General features: G+C 47.4%; 1 protein-coding gene across 4 annotated transcripts in view; it reads left to right on the plus strand.

The window, feature by feature from the left end:
• Positions 1 to 792: 792 nt before the first annotated feature.
• AOC1 (amine oxidase copper containing 1) overlaps positions 793 to 12,140 on the plus strand; it is a 258,333-nt gene continuing 246,985 nt past the window's right edge. Inside the window, exons 1-2 of one of the 4 annotated variants that reach the window (XM_078662763.1) lie at positions 960 to 1,060; positions 7,148 to 7,475. Coding sequence is in view for 1 of the 4 variants with exons in the window: in XM_078662761.1 (XP_078518887.1) it covers positions 945 to 1,060 (116 nt within the window). In the remaining 3 variants the exon portion in view is untranslated. Of the gene's footprint in view, positions 1,114 to 7,147; positions 7,506 to 12,140 lie in introns of all 4 variants that reach the window. The other 3 variants (XM_078662764.1, XM_078662761.1, XM_078662762.1) reach the window with 3 other exon arrangements.

Below are 12,140 nucleotides of genomic sequence, written 5' to 3' on the forward strand. Positions count from 1 at the left end.
CTGTGTGTGTGGCTGTCTGTGTGGCTGCGTGTGGCTGTCTATGTGGCTGTGTGTGTGTGTGTGGGGATGTGTGTGCGGCTCTGTGTGGCTGGCTGTGTGTGTGTGTGGCTCTCTGTATGTGTGTGTGCGTGTGGCTGTGTGTGTGTGTGGCTTTCTATATGTGTATATATGGCTGTGTGAGTGTGGCTCTCTGTATGTGTGTGGCTGTGGCTCTCTGTATGTATGTGTGTGGCTGTGTGTGTGGCTCGCTGTATATGTGTGTGTGTGGCTGTGTGTGGGAGAGACAGCAGTGTGAGCGAGACAGCAGTGTGAGAGAGACAGCAGTGTGAGTGTTCTAAGGAGAGTATGGTGTGTGGGAGAGCATGGTGTGTGTGCATTTGTGAGAGATTAAGCTATTGGCATTGTAAATGACAATGCCATTTATTTATCTGTTTTCAAAACCAACACATAAATAAAAATGTTGTCATTTAAAATGCCAATAGCTCTAACTTTTGAGAAGGCGAGACCATTGCATTGTAAATGCTTATTTAAGGACGTGTGACCTGTCGAGACCCCTGGAAAGGCCCTCTCACTGTTATGTGTCTGTCTTTGTCACTGAGTGAAGTGGATGTGCTCACCACTCGACAGCTGACGGAGATTGAATTGACTCTGGCGCATGCGCCCAAGGGTGAAATTGTCAGTGGCCTTCTTTATCGACGGTCTCTTAACGGATCTTTACCACAGCAGACATGCAATAACCATTTGGCTACTTCCCAAGCCTGCCTTGGTTCAATGATTAGTGCTTCGGTTATTGAGTGGAAGTTGGCAGTCTGTATGATACAAACACGCGTCAAGGTCGCCTGGAGCAATCCACCTGAACCCGCCTCCTTGCTGCAGCCAACAGCGCCCCTCCCGTTCACAGCAGCTCCTGGGGAGGTGGCCACTGAGACAGGGTGGGTCTATAAATGACTCATGAGATAAGGAAGAGGGGACGAGAGACTGCTGGATGTGCGAAGTGTGTGACAGAGAAGCAGCTACTTCACAGCTGTGCAGAGGCTGCAGGTGTGCCCTCAAGATTCAGGTGAGAGAGAGGATGTCACAGCCAGCCAAGGAGCGCAGCTCAGCAGGTTGAGGGCCTGCTGGTGGGATCTGTATGCAACCGGAAAGGACTGACCTCTGCGAGGAACATTCAGCCTTTCCCACCGTTTAATGTCGATCAAATGATCAGTCTTGGGAAAAATGGGAGATAATTACGTCTGTTATTTACACTCATTCAGCGAAGCGCGCGTATCAGTGCCTTTACCTTCATTAATTGTTGCGCAGGTTTCAAAGACTTTACAGGTTATAGGTGCCTGGCATGGCGGAGTTCATACGTGCATCATAGGGTACAATGTTGAAACCACCGAGAAAGTAAAATAAAAGGCCAAAACCTTAGTGCTGAATTGGTCAAATATCTGGTTTTACATTTTTAGAGCTATGGAACTGTTTTTTCCTTGACTTTCGCTCGCTTGATGGCATCTCTCTCAGGTAATAATTATGCACAGCATGCTGTATACCCTGATAAGTCTGGAAGCAGGCACTACCAAGGATTAAACAAACCTAGAGGTCTGACGTATTTTTATTAATGTGACTCTGAACCCTGTATTCTTGTGCGATGACTTGAAGCAAGCGCAGCCTACATTCTTTGACCCCGATGTTTGTTAAAGGAGACACTCTCTGCCACCCCATAGCCCTCTCTTTTTAAGGGATTGCTCTTCACTCATATCTTTCTCCTTTTCTGTGCTGTTTGCAGCAGACTCCGGCTGCCTCCTAGTGTTATTTCCTTCTTGGAGGGGTGTAGAGGGTATGCCTAGCAGTCCGATTGCATTATGTGGTGTAATGGGGTGTTACGAGCCCATTGATGCCCCCCTACATCTTTGAAGAGGGGCTATAGTTACCAGCATTCGCCTCGGGTTTAACACGTGAGCAGCAGTCTCCTCTTCTTTTTGGGGTGCCCTTTTTACCAGGAGTCATCCCTTAAACACACTGCCTCAGTGGAATTATCAGCAAATTTACATGGAATATCTAGCAGTGAAACTAAAGGAAAGAATTAAAGAGAAATGAAGCAGGAAGTTGATCTTAAAGGATATGGCTGCGATCTGTAATACTATACAGAGAAACCTAGACTCAGATTAGATGCTAACTACATATATGGCGAGAAAACCATGTGGTACCATCACACACTGAACTACCCATAACGTTTGGTCAATCAATGACCCAATCAGGGTTTTTTATAAGCGGCTAATCGCCGCGAGTGTATCCAGGCACTAAGGGCCTTGCTGCTTTGAGAGGTATCAGTTGAACAGTCAGGTCTTGAGTCTTTTCCATGAGGTGGTTGATGTAAGCTGGTCCTTGATTGCTAAGGGCTTTGATGGTGTGGATCAGCATCTTGAATTGACATCTCTTCTGAATCGGGAGCCAATGAAGCTTCTTGAGGTGGGGTGTGATGTGGGTGCATTTGGGGAGGCCCAGGATGAGTCTGGCTGCTGAGTTCTGTATGGTCTGCAGTCTTTTCAGGACTTGAGTGGTGGTTTCTAAGTAGAGTGTGTTGCCGTAGTCTAGCCGGTTGGTCATTAAGGCTTTAGTGATGGTTCAATTGGTGTTGGCAGGGAGCCTTTTGAAGATTTTTCAGAGCATGCGAAGAGTTACGAAACAGGAGGATGAGACTGCACTGATCTGGAGTTTTTTGGTGAGCTTGCTGTCCTGAATAATGCCAAGGTTGTAAGCATGGTCTGTTGGAGTGGGTCCTAATTTGGGAGGCCACCAAGAGTCGTTCCACTGGGAGGTGTTGTTCCCACAGATCAGCGCCTCTTTTTTGTGGGTGTTGATTTTCAGGCAATTGCTTTTCATCTAGGCGGTGCCGCTAATCATGAAATGCGGAAGTTGGCCTTGGTGGTGAATGGGTCTTCCGAGAGCAAGAGAATAAGCTGGATGTCACCTGCGTAAGATATGATGCCTAAACCATGGTTTCTGACAATGTTGGCCAAGGGGGTCATGCAGGTGTTGAACAGTGGAGGCCTGAGCAACGAGCCTTGAGGGACGCCAGAGATGATGTTCTTGGGTTCCGAGGTGAATAGTGGTAGGCGGATTCTCTGGGTTCCTCCGGGTGAGGAAAGAGGTGATCCATTTAAAGGCGTCTCCTTGGATTCCAATCTGATGAAGCCTCTTGATAAGGGTGTAGTAGGAGACGTAGGTTTGCCTTTTTGGCTCCGAAATTCTGGAACTCCCTTCCTTTGAACATCAAATCAAGCAGCTCCCTCCTGCATTTTAGGAAGTTGCTCAAAACTTTTCTCTTTCCCCTTCCCTGCTAACCCTGCACCCAACCTCAGCTCTGGAATCCGATGTCTCATAGCGCCAGGAAACTCATGGTGTCAGTGCGCTCTACAAATTTCATTTAATAATAATAATAATAATAATAATGGTGTTGAACACTGCTGAGAGGTCAAGGAGGGTTTTGATGTCATCGGTGGCAGCGATCATGGCGGTTTCACTGCTGTGGTTGGTGCAGAATCCGGTTTGGGAGGTGTCCAGAAGATTGTTGTTCTCCAGGTGTTCCGTGAGTTGGCGGTTGATGGCTTTTTTTAGGATTTTGTCAGAAAGTGGAGCAGAGAGATGGACGGTTGTTATTGAGTTGCTGGGGTCTGCGGATGGCTTGAGAAGGGGTTTGACTTTTGCATGTTTCCAATCTTCGGGGAAGGTGGCAGTGGTGATGGTTTTGTTGAAAATGGTGTTGAGCTCATTACTGATTTGCTCCTGAGGGTGAAAATGTGGTGGGGACAAGGGTCCATGATGCTAATAAGTGGATGGAGCTCATGACTTTAGTGTTCTGCGAGGTGAGATGGTCCCAGGTGGTGAGTAGGCGGTCAGGGTTAGCATCTGTGGTAGCAAGGAGGCTGTACAGGTATGGGGTGAGTTGGGGTTCAAAGTGTTTGTAGATGGTGGAGATTTTGTCATGGAAGCAGTCCGCCAGGTTGTCTCAAAGTTCCTGGGTAGAGGTGATAATGTCTTTGGAGGCTTTGGCTTTAGAGTTGGAGGACTCTCTGACAATGTTGAAGAGTTCTTTGCTGTGGTTAGCACTGGCTTCAATGTTGTCAGCCATGGAGCTCCTTTTTGGCTCTTTTAGGTGGTGGTGGTATTGCTTGAGGGATATCTTGAAGGTGTCTCACTCTGTGGGCTCCGTGCTGGTGTGCCATTGCCTTTCAAGTCACATGCAGTTGCGTTTCATGGTTCTCAGTTCTGTGGTGTACCAAATGGCCGGTTTGGTGGATCTCTTGAGTTTGGTGTGCTTGATGGGAGTAACTCTGTCAGCGCAGGCAGAGACATTCTTGACAACCTATTCTTAGCAGGTTGGGAGGTGTTGAGGGTGTCGGTCCACTGGCTATCCCACACTTTGTTCCAGCTGCAGCGTAACATCCTGGGTTGCTTGGTGGTGGTGCCAGGGGATCCTGAGATGGAAAAGTGGACAATGGCATCATCTGTCTGGGTGAGCTTGATAACATGACTATACTTGACTCTGTCACTGGCCGTGAAGATGGGGTCAAGCACGTGTCCTGCGTTGTGTATGGGGTTAGTGACTAGTTGAGTGAGGCCAATGTTATTCATGCTTTTAAGGTAGCTGGTAGTGTTGGTATCATTGAGGCCATTGAGGTGAAAATTGAGGCCCCCGAGATAGATCTAATGTCCATAGTCATTTGCAAGCAGGCGATAAAGTCGGGGATGGCGTTTGTAGAAAATGGGAAGTGGTAATGTAGGTCTTTAATCAAGGGTGCCTCTGATGGTGGTTTTGCTATCGGTTTGGAGTTGGAAATTGAAGTGTTCCGTGATTGTGTGGTGTTGTCTGTGGTGGTGGTGCAGCGGATCATGACGATTTCTCATCTGTGTTTGCTTATGTGATCCTGGTGAGCTATCTTGTAGCCGTCGGGAGTTACTGAGAAGATGTCGGGAGCAGTTGTGGGGTTGATCCAGGCCTCGTTGAGGAAGATGACGGTGTGAGGGAAGTGATGGTGTCCCAGATCTTGGTGGCGTGCTTGTAGAGTGATTGTGTGTTGAGCATCAGGCAGTGGAGTTGTTCCAAGGCAGACATGGTTGGTGTGGTGGTAGTTTTCATTTGTGCGAAAGCTCAAGTGTTGCAGGAGAAGAGACAGTGCCAGCAGGTAAAAGGTCCTACCATAGATCGTGGACAAGTGTGGCAGCAGATGTTCTTGCAAAGTCTGGCGTCCAGGGCTTGGTGGTGGTGTATTTGTGTGTAGCGGGAGAGACAGGGTTCCTCCCGCTAGGCATGATCCAGGTATGAAAGGGCAAAGAGGGGCTGGACGTTGGCACGCCTACTGCATGTGTCCGCTGCGTGGCTGCGCTGCAGCCTCCATTAAGAAGGTCTTGGGAGGAGGAAGAGGAGTAGAGGAGGTGGGATTGGGCAGGCAGGAAGCTTGAGGGAAACGGTGGGAAAAGAGCAGATGGGAGAGCTGCAAAGCCAGAACCAGCACAAAACCAGAAAAGGAGGAAAGTACAAAGAAACACAGGAAATAAATAATACAGGAAAGCCAAAAAATAAGGTGAAAACGGAGAGTATTACAAGAAAGAAATGACAAGACAAAACGACAAAACAACAAGGCAATCAGGTGGTGCAAAAACGACTGTTCATGTGGCAGCAAGGGGAAGCTGGTATTTGGACCTCTCAATGGGGTTGCGGTGCGCCCTCCTTAATGCGCTGAGGAGATGGGCGGGGCGCGTGGGAACCGGGAGAGAAACAGCGGGAAAAGAACGGGCCGGAGAGCAGGGAAGCAAGAACTGGCACAAAACAGAAATGGCAGAGAAATTATACAGGAAAGCCAAAAAAGTAAGGTGAAAACAGAGGGTATTTGAAGGCAGAAAGAAAAAGACGAAACAACAAGGCACTAATGAATGGCTGTTCATGCATCAGCAAGGAGGGGGTGGTATGAAGACAATACCTCATACTTCCCTGACTGGTTAAATTGGATTTAGTCTGAACTCGTAAAGAGCATCTTAGTGATTTAGATATGCTCCTGCAATTGCAATGATATAAGAAGGATGGGTGTGATCATAAACATGGACTGCCTTAACTTTTTTAAACCTCAAATTGTACAGTGGATGGACTCTGGACCTCTCCACCGTACGAAAACAACAGTTGTAGCTTAAGTAAAATAGCTGAACTAGATCTAAATCAGATAATACTTATCTTGGCCCGCTTAATGGGTGAAATCTAAATAAGAGCGTAAGGGGCGGTGCATGCCAGACCCTAGAATGTTTGCACTTCTTTGCGCTTCTTCGCTGTCCTCTTTAACCCCACCCTCTCCCGATTCCTCCACTGCTTTTACCTCCCTTGACTACCAAGATGATATGAAGCGGAAATGGAAAGCTCCAGGAATTTACCAGTGATGCTGGAACAATTTTCAGAGAGGGGGCGCTGCGGCCAATGTTACTTCACTGAAGTCATAGGTACTGTCGAAATTCCAGCCATCACATAAAGTTAATGTATTTAGCAGGGCAGTATTAAGGGTGTAGTATGTTGCTGCTGGTTCTTTTTGGAGAACACTGTAGCAAATATTTTGCTATAGCATGGTAGCACAATATCATTCAGAGACACCACATTTTCCATTGAAATGGCCACTGAATTTGCGCAGACGTTTGTGTTTTTACTGATCAAAATGCACAAATGATAATGTGTGGAAACAGGGTTTCAGGAAAAATTAATGCAATTATTTATTTTGATTCTATTAAACTCTTGTTTCCACCACACTTTAGCATTACAAAAAGTGTGCTTCCTTTGCACTTTCAGAACTGCTGGTATTCTCTGGTCTGAAACATTTGTACAGTTCGTTTACAGGCATTACAATTTTATTATGTGCTAGAAAAATGACATCTACTGTACCCCTGCAAGATTGCAACATAGCTCATGTTACTAAATTATCTTGCTTTGCAGTTGGAGAAAGTAAACACCAATCTCTATGGCAAAATATTAAACAACCATTGGCCAGAATGTATTGCCTGAGAATTAACCTCGGTCTTTGAAGAACAGCAAATGTTACCAAATAAAAACAAAATTTAAAGACATCTTTATTGTTCAGTCACCTTCTAAATTCCAGCTTTGTTTTTTTGGGGGGTGCTGCAGCAATCCTACTTCCAGCACCTATGCTCAGAACCAAGGCCTAAACAGAGGTGGAGCAGGAAACATGTGATGGATGCCGAGAACTAGCGGGCAGTGGAGACTTGGAGAGAGGCGACAGCCCAGAGAGAGAGCACTGTGCCACCTGGGGAGTGTGGAGCTACATAATCCTACAGGGATGACTGAAGGAAAGAGGCTGAGCACCTAGATCACATCTATGGGGCCCAGACATGGTGCCCAGGCTGATGTCTGCCAAAAGGAGGCCTTACTTTGACTCCTGGAGATCATTCATTGACTGAGACCAAGGAGTGCCGAGAAGCACACTGCACTCCAGGTATCAGTGAACCCCAAAACTGATTGATGAGTAAAAAAGCGCTGCAATGCAAATGATCATGTACACTGCACCACCGGTACATTGGGCTCTGCATGAAATGCTCATGCCTGCAATTGGACGTCCTGACCTCATTACCTCAGGGCAACATGAAAAATGTCTTTCTACCGTGAGGAAAATGGATTTGAGACTGGTACAGGCTTAATAGGGCAAACAGAGCTCATGACAAGTCAGTAGGAAGTTTTTGTTTTGCCAGAGCAAAAGTTAATTGTGGAAGCCTGACCCAAAGACCCTGGTTTCCAACCTGGCTTCCCAGTACGGTCAAACTGTGAATAACCCTGGACAACACCTTTTTGTGCCTGTGCCTCGTTTTCCATGATCATCATATATAAGAGCACATTGAAATAAGATGAATCAGGATACACACTCTACAAGGCACATGATTTAATAGACCATAATGTTGCTCCAACTAACAAACAAGATCTTGTAGATGAGACACAAGACAAATGCCTTGATTCTTGAATCATTAATAAAATCGTAGGGCCGAAAGAATGGTGTTGAAATATTCCAACAGTGCCATTCAGTGCAGTGAAGTAATCTAACGCATAAAAGAGAAACAATTCAAAATATATTTTTTTTTAATGTAAAAGTTCATACCTCAGCTATAAATAAAGTGGCAAGTAGTGACACTTGCAGCAGGGCCAGTGGAGGAAGCCCAGGCTGAGCTAAGAGCTGTTCATGTCAGCCTCCAAAGCAATATCCTTCCAGAAAGGTTGCAAAAGATGGGTGAGCACTGAGAATTATGAGACCTGGCCTTCACACCTCATATCAGTGCCCTTTTTAGGTCGAGCCGGTGCAGCGCATGCGCTGCTTTGTGATGCATTTTGTATTGAGGTAGGGACTTGAAGCTACGCCCACTCTCAACCCATATTTTTCATTGGCTTTGTTCACTGTAAACTGTGGCTGTTCAAGTCTAAGTGGTCCCTCTGTAGGACCCCCTTGTCTCATTTTGTAACCTCCTTTGACAACACCCTCTGTTACGGGTGTTGTTTCTCTGTAGGCTTTAAATACAGCCTTCGAGCACTATTTTCTCAAATAGCTTTGCCCTGCCTGCTGTTGCAGGCAATACACGCTCTCTCCTTGCGCTTTGTAGGTCTCGTCTGATCCAGCGCATGCTGCTGGTCTGGCTGAGACATTAAGTAGGTGAGTTTTCAAAGTGCTGCCTGTGGCCTAAAGCTTGAGTGCACGCGAGCATGCAAGCGCGCAACGCCATCTGTCTCCTTTGCCGCCATCCGTCTCCTCCGTCACGAGTCATTAAGTTGCCTGGATTTATTTCCAGTTCTTTCCCCTCTGCCTCCGTCCGATCACTTTCACTTTTGTTTGAATCCAAATGTAACTTACCATGGTGTGCATGAATAAACTTATTGGTCTCAAACTTTGTAGTCTCTTCTGTGCACGACCACGTATTTACTCTGCTCGTCAATGCCTACCAACTATACAAATTGGTATCGGGCCTAATTTAATTGCTTCCAACATGCAACTTGCATGAATTACAGTATGCACACACACACAACCACCCACACACACACAACCACACACACACAACCACAACGACAAAAAACCACACCCACAACCATACACACACCACACACACAACCACATTCACAACCACACACGCAGACAACTACACACACACAACCACACACACACAACCACAAACACACAACCACACACACACAACCACACCCACACCCACAACCACACCCGCACACACAACCACACACAACCACACACACAACCACAACAACACACAACCACACAAACCACACACACAACCACACACACAATCACACACAACTGCACACACAACCACACAAACACACACACAACCACACACACAACCACCCACAACCACACCCACAACCCCACCCACAACCACACACAACCACATACACACAACCACACACACAATCACACACACAACCACACCCACACCCAACCACACACACACAACCACACACACAACCACACCCACACAATGACACACAACTACACACACAACCACACACACACAAACACACACACAACCACACCCATCCACACAACCACACACAACCACACACACACACACACACACAACCACACACATACACAACCACACACACACACACACACGCAACCACACACACAACCACACACACACACACAACCACAACCAACACATAACCATACACACAATCACAACCCCAACCACACACACAACCACACCCACAACCATACCCACAACCACACAACCACACCCACACACAACCACACCCACTCCCACACCCACACCCACAACCACACACACACACACACAACCACACACACACACAACCACACACACACAACTAGACACACACACAACCATACACACAATCAAAACCACAACCACACACACAATCACACCCACAACCACACCCACACCCACAACCACACAACCACACCCACACACCCACAACCACACCCACTCCCACACCCACAACCACACACCACACCCACAACCACACACACACAACCACACACACAACCACACACACACAACCACACACACACAACCACACACACACACAACCACAACCACCCACAAACACACACAGCCTCAACCACACACACAACCACAACAAAAATGTTTATGAACAATTGACTCTTTTAATAATTCTGATTCCACCAGAATCCGAGTCCTCCACAATGCCCTGTTTTTCTGGCTGTCAGCTGTGAAAAGGAGACCAATATGGCACCCACTTTTATTATTCTGTATCCTCGGTTCAATTCTGGGGTGCTTTTTTAACTTGTCTCTAGTTCATTGCGAATCTTACCGTTACTAATTCAAATTGTGGTACCTTTGGCTTATTTGCAATGCAAACATTATCTCAATAGGTTGCTGTAACAAGCTCCTAGTCTGCTACCGAAGCCCATTCATTTGCTAATCATTTTCCACATAAGGTTGCAACACCATAAAGTGGAGTATTCAGGATTTTTAATAGTTTCTTGTTTTACAATGTTACTCTCTCCTGCGCACCCCACTCCTGTACTAATGTTACGAGTGACCTGCTGGCACCCGCCTTTCAGAGGTTCTTGCATCCACCCAAGTCTGCCCTGGCACTGGTGCATCCCAGCCTGGCACACACCGGGTGATGATCTCCGCAACTCCTTCTAGACCTCAGCTCACTACCGTTTGCAGTCTGTCACTCACCCCTCACCTCCCTGGCACTCACCCACCACCCTCAGGCCTGGCAATCACTCCTTGCACCTGGCACTCACCCTTCTCTCTCTCTGGCACCCAGCATTGACTCTGCGTGACACTCAGCTGTCAACTCCCCGACACTCACCCATGTCCCTCCTTGTTTTCACTACTCGCCCCCTTGGCACTCACCCTTCACCTCCATGGCATGAGCCCTTCTTCTCCCTGGCCTTGCAGCTACCCTTCACCCCTTGTACTCACCCTTCCCCTCCCTGGCACTCACCCTTGACCCTCCTGACTCTTACCTCTCACCTCCATGGCACTCAACCTTTATCTCCCTGGCACTCATCCTTAATCTCCCTGATCTGGCACTCAACCTTCACCTCTGTGGCACTAGCCCTTCACCTCCCTGGCCTGGCAGCTACCCCTCACCCCTGGCACTCATACTTCCCCCTTCTCTGCACTCGCCCTTCCCCTCCCTGGCACTCACCCTTGACCCTCCTGACTCTTGCGTCTCATCTCCCTGGCACTCACTCCTCAGCTCTCCGGCACTCACCCTTCACCCCCAAGGCCTGACAGTCACCCTTGTCCCTCTTGGCGCTCACTCCTCACATCCCTGCCACTCACCATTGACCCTCCTGGCACTAGCCCGGTTTCCTCCAAGAACAAAAAATAACAAACATTGGCATAGCCAATAGGTCTCGCCTTTGGGACCTTATAAATGTTTAGCCACACAACAGTTGATGTTGTTGCACCAATGGTATTGTGCTGCATAACTAAATACTTAGAAGGTCCCAAAAGCGAGACCTATTGGCTATGCCAATGCTTGTTAAAACATTTATAGCATGCGTTTGCAATGCAATAGGTCTTGCATTTGCGAGAGTTTAAGCTATTGGCATTGTAAATGACAATGTCTTTTATTTATCTGTTTTAAAAACAAGACATAAATAAAAGGCATTGTCATTTACAATGCCAATAGCTCAAACTCTCATAAATGCGAGATCTATTGCATTGCAAATGCCTGTTGCACTGGTAGCGCGGCAGAAGATCAGTGTGTATTGGGCGTGCAGCGCACGGTCTGAAGTATTACGCATGCCTGCCGCAGGGAGCAGGGCCTTTCAGCAGGTTTCCTAGTGTGGGCTATGCCACCCATGCCCACTGCCTCACCCACAGTGTGCAGCACGCCCTCTTCAAGGATCAAGGCCTCAGGCAACTTGACCCCAACCTTTCTGACAGTGGTGATTGGCAATGAGAGACCCATCTATTAGAGTGGAGATCTGGCCTGGCTAAGGAGATTAGTAATATTGGAAAAGCTGTGAGAGCTGTTGCAGGCAATTTGGAGGGGTGGCGGACGAGTTGGCAAGTATATGATAAGGGAGCAAGAGCAGTCTGCAAACAAAATGCTGATGTTGAATCGCCAGGTTAAGGAATCTTATACTGAGGTG

Source organism: Lissotriton helveticus, chromosome 10 (assembly GCF_964261635.1).
Source record: "Lissotriton helveticus chromosome 10, aLisHel1.1, whole genome shotgun sequence".
In the NCBI taxonomy this organism is placed as follows: domain Eukaryota; kingdom Metazoa; phylum Chordata; class Amphibia; order Caudata; family Salamandridae; genus Lissotriton; species Lissotriton helveticus.